The sequence below is a fragment of the Drosophila albomicans genome, chromosome 2L, assembly GCF_009650485.2.
Source record: "Drosophila albomicans strain 15112-1751.03 chromosome 2L, ASM965048v2, whole genome shotgun sequence".
In the NCBI taxonomy this organism is placed as follows: domain Eukaryota; kingdom Metazoa; phylum Arthropoda; class Insecta; order Diptera; family Drosophilidae; genus Drosophila; species Drosophila albomicans.
The window spans coordinates 4,174,081-4,186,046 of NC_047628.2; the positions used below are offsets into that span (position 1 = coordinate 4,174,081).

An 11,966-nucleotide genomic window follows, 5' to 3' on the forward strand; every position below is an offset into this window, starting at 1 on the left:
TCAGATAAAAATTGTAGAACTTATTTAAGAAATAATTTTCTATGGACAAAAACGCATACTTACAAAGTGTAATTGTTGCTTGGCTGACAATCTGGAATGTTTTGTACTTTATTGTTATTTTATATATACCAAATATAGTCTTTGGTATATTTATAGTATATTTTGTTTATTTCAAAATTAACGTCGCACTATTTTGCCTCTTTTAAATGCAACACTTTCGAGTACTTTCGTACTTGTTTTTTTCTGTTTGTCAATTGAAACGTTCGTTACCGTATAATTGCTTATATTTTACGCAAATTATACACAAATAAAAATATTAATCATACGCACAATAAATCCAGGTAAATACAAAATAATCTGTATGAAGAGTTAATAAATAGTCGCAAAATAGTTTTATAATTTGGGCTTACAGAAGCAGAAGAACTTTCAAGACAGATTTTGTAGACAAATAGTTATTTTCCGTACAAAGCTAACTCAGTAACGAAAAGATACATACATATATGTCTATGTAGAATATAGCGTATATCATAATTCAATTCATAAAAATGTATCCAGTGTCAATTAACAATAAATTCGAACTTGATTGCCTAGGCAAATATGCCTAACATATGTGCATGAGTCAAAGGGATATAAGTATTTAAATTTCGATACGGAAGATTTAGCTATCAAAAGTTAACATTTAGTAAAATATGAACTGTTGTTTTATGCAAATTGCTATTGCCAAAAATTGGAGAGATAAATGCAAACGGTCAAAACCATAAACAATTATACGCCTCTCTTGCAATCTGCATAAATTATATGAAATTCATTTTCAAACTTTCAAAACCTTACAAAAAGCAAAAAATAATATTCAAAAAAATTGTAAATAAATTAAATAAAAAACAAAATGAAAAGTTTTTATACAAAAAACCGAATGCAAATGCCAGTGCCGAAAATTGCGCAAATATTTAAACTGCGCTTGGAGTTTTATTTCGTATTGTAGGGATTCGTCAGTCAGTAGCAAAGGGAGTAAGAACCATATCCAATAACGGTCAATGACGGGGAATGTCGGAAAATGTGGGGCATGCAAGCGTATAATTCAATTACGGCTAAAAGCTCCAGAAAACAGCAAGTACCAAGGGCTGAAAAAGCGCGAAACCAAAAAATTGCAATGCCAACCACAATGAAAACGAAAAGATAACAAAAACAAAACACTCACAATGCAAACACAATAAAGAGCCAAAAGGCACCGAATGGCCTAAAGTGAACGCAAATGCGCAATATAAGTCGCTTGGGCCACTTGAGCATATCATTGACCAGTGAAGCCCAAGCCTAAAGCGGCGGCCTCACAACTAACAAAGAAATCTGAAAGATGAGCAAACCATAACCAAAATAAAGAAAGAAAAACCGAAGGCAAAAAAAAACTAAGAACAACAAAAATCAGAACAATTCAGCAAACAATTGAAGGAACGCTGAGCTCAGGACATTACATCCACCCAAAGCGCCTGTCGTCTTACGTGAGTTTGCCATATTTTCTATGTAAATAATTTAAAACGGAAATGACGTAGATTATGTGCCGGCAAACGGAAGTTACTTGGGGCTCACCACCAAGGCGCTGACTGGGGCAAACGAGACAAAACATGAATACAAATAATTTGCAAACAATAGAGCCGAGTTCTCGAGCCCCTTCCTAGCCATTGGCCACCCAACAATTGGCTAGAAAGCAAAAAAAAGGCGGCGTTTTGCTCTTACTTGTATTTGCATTTTGCTTGACAGTATTCTTTCTTTTTTTTTCCTAACCAAAATAAAATTCAAATTACTGTGGCTGGGAAAAATTGGAAATATGCCGCATGCGCATTTTTTCAACGTCTTGGGTTATTCTTTATCCAAAGCATTTGCCCAATTTACCAAAAACTATTTCAAATCAGAATCTCATAATGCCGGCTTCTATTTCAGCTGATGTTCTAAGAAAAATAAGTTCTGAGGTTTGAAGCTGAATGTTTTTTTGTTGGTTTTAATAAAAATGTTGTAAATCACAAGAATAATTTGAACATTTAAGTTGGCTTATCATTAAAAGTCTTTAATACATAATTAAGATCAACAAACCTGTGTAAAATTCTTATTCGTTAATGACGCTGTTGTCGTCAAGGTATGGTTAAATAAGAATTTTTTAATGCGCTATGATATAACATAATATAGAGCAAATAATTCTACAACACCTCTAAAAGTTTTGTTTCGTCGGTCGTATTAGAATGGGGAAACGAAAAGAAGCGAAATAAAGTATAAATAATAAATAAATAAAAATAATAAATAAAGAATACTAGCACAAAGAATAATGTACAAAATGTGCTGTTTTTGACTATGTTTGCATTTTATGTTTTCAAGTAACAATAATAAAAACCACACACGCTTTTATTTGAGCTACACAGAAATAGTTCTAAAATCAAGAATTTGGTTTAGTGCTAAGAATTTTAGTCTCAAAAGTGCGTCATGAACATGAAAATAATAATGTTAGCGAACACACCTCGATTTCAAGAAAATTTAATTAAGGACCCATCCTCTTATTAATATTTATTGTCTTTTTGTAAGACTTATTAATTATTCTGTCATTTTATGATTTAATTAGCTCACTTTATTCAGTTGTAATTTACTTACTAAATATTTATCATTGATTTGAGCAACATCACTTCAATTTGTTTAAAGACAAATATAGTTATTTGTAATGCATAGGGATATTGCAACACATAAAAACATTGAAATACGAAGGTTTACTTAATAATTGCGAACAACATTTAAATAGTACGATTTTTTATTTACCATCAGCCAAGATTCTTGGTAATATGTAATTAAAGATCAACTGCAGCAATCCACAAGCTTGTAGTACATAAATTGTGTAAAGGTGACAGCTTGATACCCTGTAGTGACTTATTAACTAAATTAAATTCAATATTCCTAGAGTAAAAAGAAATCTGTATTTGTTTACTTTTTTGATTTAAGTAAATATACATAATTGATTTGTTCAATCTAAGAACCTACAGGACTATTAAAGTACTACAAAAACTTTACCCACAATCTGATTCTTAACAGGGTACAAGATGATGCTCGACCTTGAGATACATACTTTTAAACTATGTGGCGACAGCCGATGGAAATTGTGTGAGTATAGAACAACCAAAATGCGACAAAACAATAGAATAGTCACAATAAATACTCGAATGAGCAACGCTAGAGCTTCGTGACCAAATGAGGCCTAACGGGCTATAAAAATTACGAGCTAAATGGCGGCAACAACTGCGAAGTGCCTGCATGACAACCCGACTGACTAACTGACTGGCTGTTTGTTCAGAAAATTCAATTTCCAGCAATGGTGGGAAATTGATGTCAAAGGCGTAGTCCGGCCAAATTCATTGACACATAAATTTGGCTGGCAGTGAAAACAGCTTTAATGAACGGTTACTGGCGAGTGCTATACAAAGCAAAGTCACATCGAGTCAACTTCCTGCACGGCTGTTTTCTCTCTCTCGTTTTTTGAGCCGTTTATTCATTGTATTTCAGACAGTTGAGAGTCAACACAGTCCACTTCAAACAACGGCAGCACAATCCGCAGACCATTTCCAAGGAAATCCGAAAAGTAACGGAAACAATTTACTTAATAAACCCACGTTGCTTCGAGCATCGACAAAAAAATACCATCGAAAATTATAAACAGCAGCTGAAGTAGCGGACTGGACTGAGAGAGAGACAGAGGCAAAAGCAGAGATAGATACAGAGACTGGGCACTCTCAAAGGCAACAACAGCGAAAGGGGTTAGGGCCAAAATCCCAAGCAATGTTGCGAAAAACCTCCATAAATTATAAATATTACGCAAAAAGGCATTGCCAAATGGCCGTTCTGAGCTGGGTCCCAGTCACTATTTACAACTAAACGACCCGATGCCAATGGGTCTATATGTATGTACGATGGCCTTTTGTGAATTGCCTAAAAGGATTTCGATAGAATACCAAGGCCACAATGCATTATAATTTGCCAGGATGGAGACTTTAAGGACTGTGTGTTGAGTTGTTTTCAAATGTGATGTGTTGTGTTATGTTATGTTGTGTGTATTTTGGGTTGGGTTCAATGTGGATCACCTTTAGGGCATGGACACAAAATGCTAAAAATAATATAAAGACATTTGTGAATATTGGGGATAAACTATTTGCCAAATATGTAAAATAACAAATACCTAAAAATGGGAATTTAATATATCACTAATGAAATTACAAACAGCAAAGTTGTTTACTTTAAAGATCGAGTGACATTTTAATGTGGTTACCAAGTGCTTCTATCTTAATCATTAGTTAAGAGTGTAACTCCGAATCGATAAAAATGCGAGTAAGAATTCCGCAATGCAATCGGCAAGCGAATGGAAAAATAACAGCCAATGTCAACACACTCGCAGCACACAGGTGAACGTTCAAAAGTCGTCCATAAATTTGACTTATCCGATGCAGCTAATTGAATTATCACCCAAAGGCTATAAAATAGATATTCGCGAGAGCGTGAAAATACGAAAGGGAGGCGAGTTTAAAAGGCACAAGGAGCCGTTAACCTCGATGTTGTTGGCTGCGCAGTTTGGTCCGAGGAGAGAAACAAATAAATAAAATACACTTTTATTACTTACAAACATACTTACGCACACATACAAATGTGAACGCATATGTGAGTTTGTTTTTTGTTTTTATGCAAAGTTATGCGGAGGCATAAAAATCATTTAAATGTTTGTTTGTCCCCACGCTCAATGCATGAATGTGTTCGTATGAATATTAATAATCAGCATAAACATAAACATACTCGTAAATATAATACATGCGCCACATAATGCTGCTAAATGTTAACTCCCCTACATACTGAGTGGAGGGCACTGCGAATGCGGCTTGGCCGCACAAAAACAACAACAACAACTACAGCAACAGCAACAGCAACTGGGGAACGCACGCTGCACTGCTTTGGGTATTTGGCCACAGAGCTGCGCTTAATATTAAATTATGACTCACTTTTCGCTTTTATGGCATAACATTTACAATTGAAAAGATTTCGCTTCCAGCCGCCCTCCTCCTGCTCACGTTCCCGCTCCCGTTCCAGTTTGCTGCCATTTAGTGTCCGAAAGTTCATTACGCTGTTCAAGGACATCGACAAGAGGCTTATGCAAAACTTGCCACAGCTATAAACCAAATTAATAGCCCCAAGCTGAACGAATTTTGAAGCGGCTATTACCCAAAAACGAGTTGTGTTTGTTTTCTACTTTTTTTGGTGGTTGTATTTTGTTTTTGTTTTTGGTATTTCGTCAGTGAATTAATAGCTTCCATCCTCGAATTCGGCTAGAGCTACTAGGGTATGCTGAGACAACAAAATGCGACACTTTTAGCCTGTGGATTCCGATAAGCCTCGGGGCCAGCGACAGGCAATTATCTCATCTTTGCAGTCGCCCTTAAGCTGTGCCTTGGCTAACGACATGGATAAGAACTGTTCTGAGAGATTTTGTTGTGAAATGGCGTGAAAGATTTTAATGAAATCACAAGTATTGTTGACAAATAATAGTTCTCTTGACTGTCACAAGCTTTAGTTTGTGTCAAGTACAAAAGCTCACTTTAAGCGTAAACAAGAGTTTTCAAAGTTTCTTATTCTTAAATAATTTCAGTTCTTACACATTTTTACTTATAAATGAAGAGTTTTAAATAAAACACTTGGTATTCGCCTTTTAAATCACTCCGAGCAGAAGATTCATTTGCTCTAGGAAAAGACCCAAGGTCAATTCCAAAAGAAGCGAGAAACGAGATAAGAAAGCTACAGTCGAGTGTGCTATGAGATACCCGCAATATAGCAAATTAATATGCCACAAAAATACTGAACTATGCCGAAGGTTGTATATAAAATTTTTAAATATTCATATATACTACAACATTTAAAGTATACCATAGTTTGCCAAATATACCAGATTGTCACCAGACCACCTACAAGGTATAAAAACTCGTGCTGCAACAATTCGTTTTTAAAATTTATGCAGTATCGAAATTCGACACGGATGATTCCGTCAAAAACTTTTATATAAGAATGAAAAACAAATATTTTAAGGGGTATACGATAATCTATTGGAAATGTCAATATTTATCTATTTAATAAACACCTAATTCAGTATTTATTTCGATTAAATTCCTGGTTAAAATGGAATCTTTAACCAACTAAGTCAAGCTGAAATATTTAAAGAGCTTGGCTTGCAGAATGCTGTGTTTCGTTAAGCAAACCACACAAAGCACTTAGGACAAGCTGTCAAATATTTTAGTCGGCTCGACGCGATTAGAAGCAGCCGCAATTGTTGTAACGTTTATTGTTTTGCTATATTTTGCGCACAGATATCGGAAAAAATCCCGCTAATGTGAGCATTGCGCGCAAAGAAAACATAGCACCCTCGATGAGGTTACGATGGAACGTCGAACTCAGCCCCCAAATTGAGATGCTGACAATGTGTGCACTGAAATTTTACCAAAGCGACACTCCGTGCTCCAAAGAAATACGTAAAAAATGGGGAAAAAAATGTACTAACAACAATCTACATGGGGCAGGAGAGGTTAGACCTGGTATTGTGAGGGTGTGTGTGTATATGTGTGTGTCTGCGGGTCGAGTCCACGATGGAAATACCAAATAACTTCACTTAGTTATGCCCAAGAGCGTACCGAATAGACGAGGACTTTCATGTGGAGGCGGAGAGGGTGGAGAGGGATTAAGCTGGATGGAATGAGAGAGGGGAATGGGCAAAGGAAATGGAACAACACTTGTGTCAAATGGCTCAAACGCAAAGCAATCAGCGATGAGGCATCAATAATTCGCAACGCGTTTTGGCCTCTCTCAACTTGATGGCTGCCTTTCCGCTTTGACCAAAATGAACTAGGATTCCCGTTTGATGCCAAACGGTCACATTAAAACTAAAATTGCTTTCAAGTTGTGGCTTCGCCTTTGACTTGACTTTTGTTTGTGGTCTGTTCCCGCTCGCTTGTTCACTGCTCTCTGTTCGCTGTTCGCTTTTTCGCTTGGCTCGGCTGTCGCTCTTTGATTTATGGCGCCACTTGCAGCTGACAAGCGCCACAAAGTATGCCACATTTTTTCACCCGCTTCCTCTCTCACTTTTGTCTCCTTAGCTGCTTATGCTAAGCGCGGCCTATTAAAGCATCCGACGACTCCTCGACTGTCGCCTCTCATTTTCATTTGGCTCGCTTCGGCTCTACATTTCCTTCTTTTCTTTTTTGTTTATATTTTATGTTTTCGCGGTCACGTTTTTATCTTTAGGACGCAGCCCATAGAACACAAGCCGTAAATAAATTGGCGTTTGCTTTAATTTTGCTGTGCCAAAATATTTTCCCTTTTCGGGCTTACATCTCGTCTAATTTGTTTGTATACACTACAAGAATGGATAGTGGTAAAAATAATTGTTTATTACATTCCAGATTTTAATAATTTATTTTTAAATGTGTGCATTCGTATTCGCTAATCACATAAACTAACGAAACTGACAAAATCTTATTAACCATATTGAATTTATTGATTGTAGAGTAGACTCGAAATGTAAAACTAACATGTTACTAATGATAACCCTAGTTGTTATTCTTCAGTTTATGTATAGTTTAATCAAAAACCTTCAGGTATTTGTAGTCTGCCAGTCTCAACTGAACGATTTGACCCACTGTTATTTATCTGTAAAGCAGCCTTTGCTTTCTTTTATTTATGTTCTATTTCGCTACCCACATACTGATCGCATAACGTTTTTAGCCTTGACTTTTGACAGTATCAAAACACTAAACTTGTCATATTTAAGCATGTATTGCATATATATAATTTATGAGCTACTTTTAGGTATTTCCAGGAATGTTGATTTACTGGTGACTTTCAGCAAAGCTTGCACAATTTGAGGGGAATTTAAAGCACAAAGTCGATGCTCTCCTAAACCTACTGATAGATACAAAGCAAAGCAGCCCTTATATAGCAGAAAAGTAAGGGAAAGCTTTGGAGTGAGAGTGAAAGAGACAACAAAGCTTGTTTTCATGTGAATCCACAAGAATTCAGCGAACAGCAGTCAGCAGGATACCACTCATTGCAAATACTTTCGAATACGAAATGAATACGAAATCCTACTGACACAGTGCGGCATGAATACGAGTTCAACTGGCAAATCTGGTAGCGTACACACACTCTTTGGAGTGCCAGATTGTAGCACTTCTTTGTTGGGCCTTTGATTGGACTCTCACCAGCAATGCAGAGGACCACGACAACGACGAACCCAAAGGTGCCACTGAGGTTAGGCGCACAATTGTAATTGTAATTGAAATTGAAAATTGTTGTGACGTCAAGTGTCTGAGAGAAGTCTTCGGAAACAAAGTTGGTAGAACAGCAACTTTTCAACTGCTTCGGCAATTGGCTAGAAGTTCTTGTACCAAAAGTTTGCCTCAATGCTGTCAAGTCACAAAACTATCCTAGTCCCCACATCATATTTGTGCGTACTTTGCACAACTTTTGGAAGATAAGTAAAACGACCAGCTGTTTCCAGAATTTAATATTTAAAATGAAATTAAGTGCGTAATTGAAAGTTGCAACAAAATGCTCAGCATGTTCAAAAACTATTCATGCAACACCTCACAAACAGATTTTTCCAACAAATAGTCATATTTTCGAAAAGTAAATACCCTAATGTTTTGTTATATTATTATATATTTTCGATATTTAAAAATTCTCCTCTAATTATCGACCATCAATCTCAATTCTCTGCTTTACTTGAAATTGATGGTATCTAAACTTAATGTTACTCATACTCAAAAATTGAAAATTAAGGAAAAATTAAAGCTCAGCTATTTCTTTTCAGACTTTATATGCTTTGTAGCGCATCGGTTATTTCCGAGAAGTGTATAACGAACAACTCACTTTCCATTTTTGCAAATTTGCAACAGCTGGCAATATATTTGAAGATGGTAAATAAAATTTCAATGCAAATACACACTATACAGCAACCTGGCCTTTGTTTAGATAAAAGCTCTTTTTAATGTCGCCGCATGTGCAAAATGTGTGTGGTTAAGGCCGGAGTGAGGAAGAGTGAGGAAATGAGGGAATGGGAACAAACACAGTTTATCTCTATGTCATTTTCTAACGCACACTGTGCGGACGCCAAAGGATGTCAAGGCCTAAATGTCAAATGCATTTAAAAATCATATTTTTATGCAGAAAATAATTGAACAAAAAAGCAGAGAGCATAAAAGGCGATGAATCACAGTGCTAGTGAAAGAGAAAGCGAATGCGAATGAGAAAACAGACAGCATTCACATGGCGTGACAACTGATAAATTCTTGAAGCACGCTAAATTCCACATTTTGTCTAACGAAAACATTAGCAAAATAAATTTCAATTTTATCAGCTTGCTCTTAAAAAAACACAGATTCATTTTTACATTCAGTTTGACATCTTTGTATCGCCATTTAGGGTACATTATAGTCGCTATAACTGCAGCTCCAATCTGATACACCCGCTACCCGTAGGATAGAACCGTATTATAACTTTGATCCGCCGGAATATTTAGCTGAGAATCTAGTATATTTTGAATGTATCACTATATCAATATTCCAAATTTAGCTATTGGTATATTTTATATTATTTGGTATATTGGTATTTTTCGGTATATACCAAATTAATATACCAAAAAATACCTTTTATTAAACAAGGGAAGCGGGTATCTCCAAGTCAAGCACACTCGACTGTAGCTTTCTTACTTGTTTTTATTATACTCGTATGTAAGGACAACTAGACAAATTCGCTTGCTCTGCAGACGATTTAATTAAAATTTATGCATGTTGCACAGCACACAATAACATTAAGACAGGGCAAGCAACACACGCTCACATTTGCATACGTGCAAGTATTTCTTAAAAAATCAATGTACTATTTCATTGTTTGCTGTGGCTGTAAGCAAGGCAATGACTGAACGGAGAGGGGGAAATGTAAAGCCAACGGCTAACATAAATTGTCAGTTGCAAATCCTTGACAAATCTGCTGCATTGGCTCCTGTCTATTTTTTTTATTTTTCGTTTTTTTTTTTTTGTTATTTCGTGTTTTTTCGTGGTGTGCTTTTGCGTACTTTGCGAGATAAATCTTTATTGCCTCATTTTGCGCTCAAAGCTGATTTCTTTTGCCATTCTGTATGCCTTGCCTCAACTTACTTGCAATTTTCGTTGCCAAACTAACAGTGTCTGTCTGCTTGCCATTCGCTTCTCCATTCCCCCTCCCCGCCACTCTGCTGTCAACATTGCTGGCTCTCTTTAGCGAGTGTGGCCAAAAAGACAAAGACGACGAAGATAACGTCGCCTGTGAAAAGCCCGCATCGCAACCAACAAGAGCAATAATATCAACAACAACTTGAAGAATAAAACGACAAAACTTTGCAGCAATGAATGACAAATAAAAACGTAAAACATTTCAAACGCACAACACAACAACAGAAAGACGCAATGAAAATTACCCCAGAAAAACTAAATGGAATCCGAAAAACTTTTCCGTTTTGCCCATTTCGCTGCCTGTCCATTCACTTGTCTTTAATTTTTCGCTATAGCCATGAGTCGGGCCTCTCTTGGAGTTAATAATTAATTTGCCGCTTTGCCAAACGCGAACTTTAATTTTTTTTTTCTTTTTCGGCCCCGGGTTTCATGGCTTTTACCAATGTTTGTTTTGTACTTATTATTGTGTGCATAAAAATTTCCATTGATGGGAAATTGGAGTCTTAAGGAATAAGGCCAGGACCAGGACGTGAAAAATTGCTTGACATGATCTCTGACAAGGGTCGAACGGCATTTAGCTAATTTTTGCACATAATAAAGGCCAATCGACTAAGAACCCAATCAATTATTGTAAGGGAATATTTGAACGGGTTTCCATTTGCTGCCGGTAAACTATTCAACGTAAACAAAAGCTGTTTCATTCAAGAACCCCAAAGCTGTTTGTGTTCAAATAGCTTTATAACTCAATTTTAATCGTTTCATTATTAAACAATACTATTCAGCTAATTAATTATTGTGGCCTCCCCAAAAAATATATAAATATGAATAAATGCTTGACTTATTTGTTATTTTGCAGTTGGTATTTTAGTTGATAAACAAACTAAACATTTCACTGCAGTAGATTGCATGCTTAATTTCCCACTGGGTTTTCCCCGCTGCTTGTAAAGTCAATTTCAGCGGATTCGCTATGAAACACTTCCACACACATTGCAGAGTTCCCACGATAAAAGTGTGGTAGACTCAGCATTTGGAACTCTACAACAAAATAAGCTAGTATGTACAAAAATAAATAAGCTAGAGTATAAAGTTGGTCTAGTACTCACATTAAGCATTCGCCATCCACAACATTACGTATACGCAGCCGGATTCGCTAACGATAGCCCAAAAAACACAATCGCCACTTTGTGCCTTACTGTGCGGCGCGCCGCTAGTGAAATTTAAATACAAGCAACTGTAATTATGAAGTACCCGTCGCACTGTGGACACCACGAAAAGTCACACACACGCATACACGCACACACACGAACTCACACTCGCGCAGGCGAAGCCGTAACTTTGTATTTGCTTAAACAGCAGCTGGCACAGCCGCCTGTTTGCTTTTCATATAAATTGTTTCGCACAATTTTCGCCACTGTTTTGCCTTTTTGTGTTTTCTTTCTGCTTCTTGTTGGCTCACTGCTTAAATTTTCATACACATTTTCGGTATTTTTCTTTTGCCCGCACGTATTTCATTTAATTTTTGTTACATTTGTGTTCTGCTTTCGGGTGCTTTGCCATATTACTAAGCGTGTTTTAATAAGCTACGCTATTTTGTTTACATATTTGTTAAACCACTCCACAGTTTTTAGGCAGCTCTCACATCCGCGGGCTCAACGGCAAAAAAAAACAAAAAGGGAAAAAGAGAAAAGTTACATAGTT

At 36.5% G+C, this 11,966-nt stretch overlaps 2 protein-coding genes across 4 annotated transcripts in view; both read right to left on the reverse strand.

The window, feature by feature from the left end:
- LOC117564704 (uncharacterized) overlaps positions 1-5,568 on the reverse strand; it is a 45,153-nt gene extending 39,585 nt beyond the window's left edge. The window contains exons 1-2 of one of the 2 annotated variants that reach the window (XM_052002204.1): positions 5,236-5,568; positions 5,016-5,182 (exon numbers count right to left, since the gene is read on the reverse strand). In XM_052002204.1, coding sequence (XP_051858164.1) covers positions 5,016-5,182; positions 5,236-5,327 — 259 coding nt within the window. In that variant the 5' untranslated portion in view covers positions 5,328-5,568. Of the gene's footprint in view, positions 1-5,015 lie in introns of both variants that reach the window. The other variant, XM_034243581.2, reaches the window with a different exon arrangement.
- The window catches only part of LOC117564697 (uncharacterized), a 177,700-nt gene extending 165,784 nt beyond the window's left edge, over positions 1-11,916 (reverse strand). For both annotated transcript variants that reach the window (XM_052002190.1, XM_034243572.2), the window contains exon 1: positions 11,372-11,916. The gene's annotated coding sequence lies outside the window, so the exon portion shown is untranslated. The remainder of the gene's footprint in view (positions 1-11,371) is intronic.
- Positions 11,917-11,966: the final 50 nt, after the last annotated feature.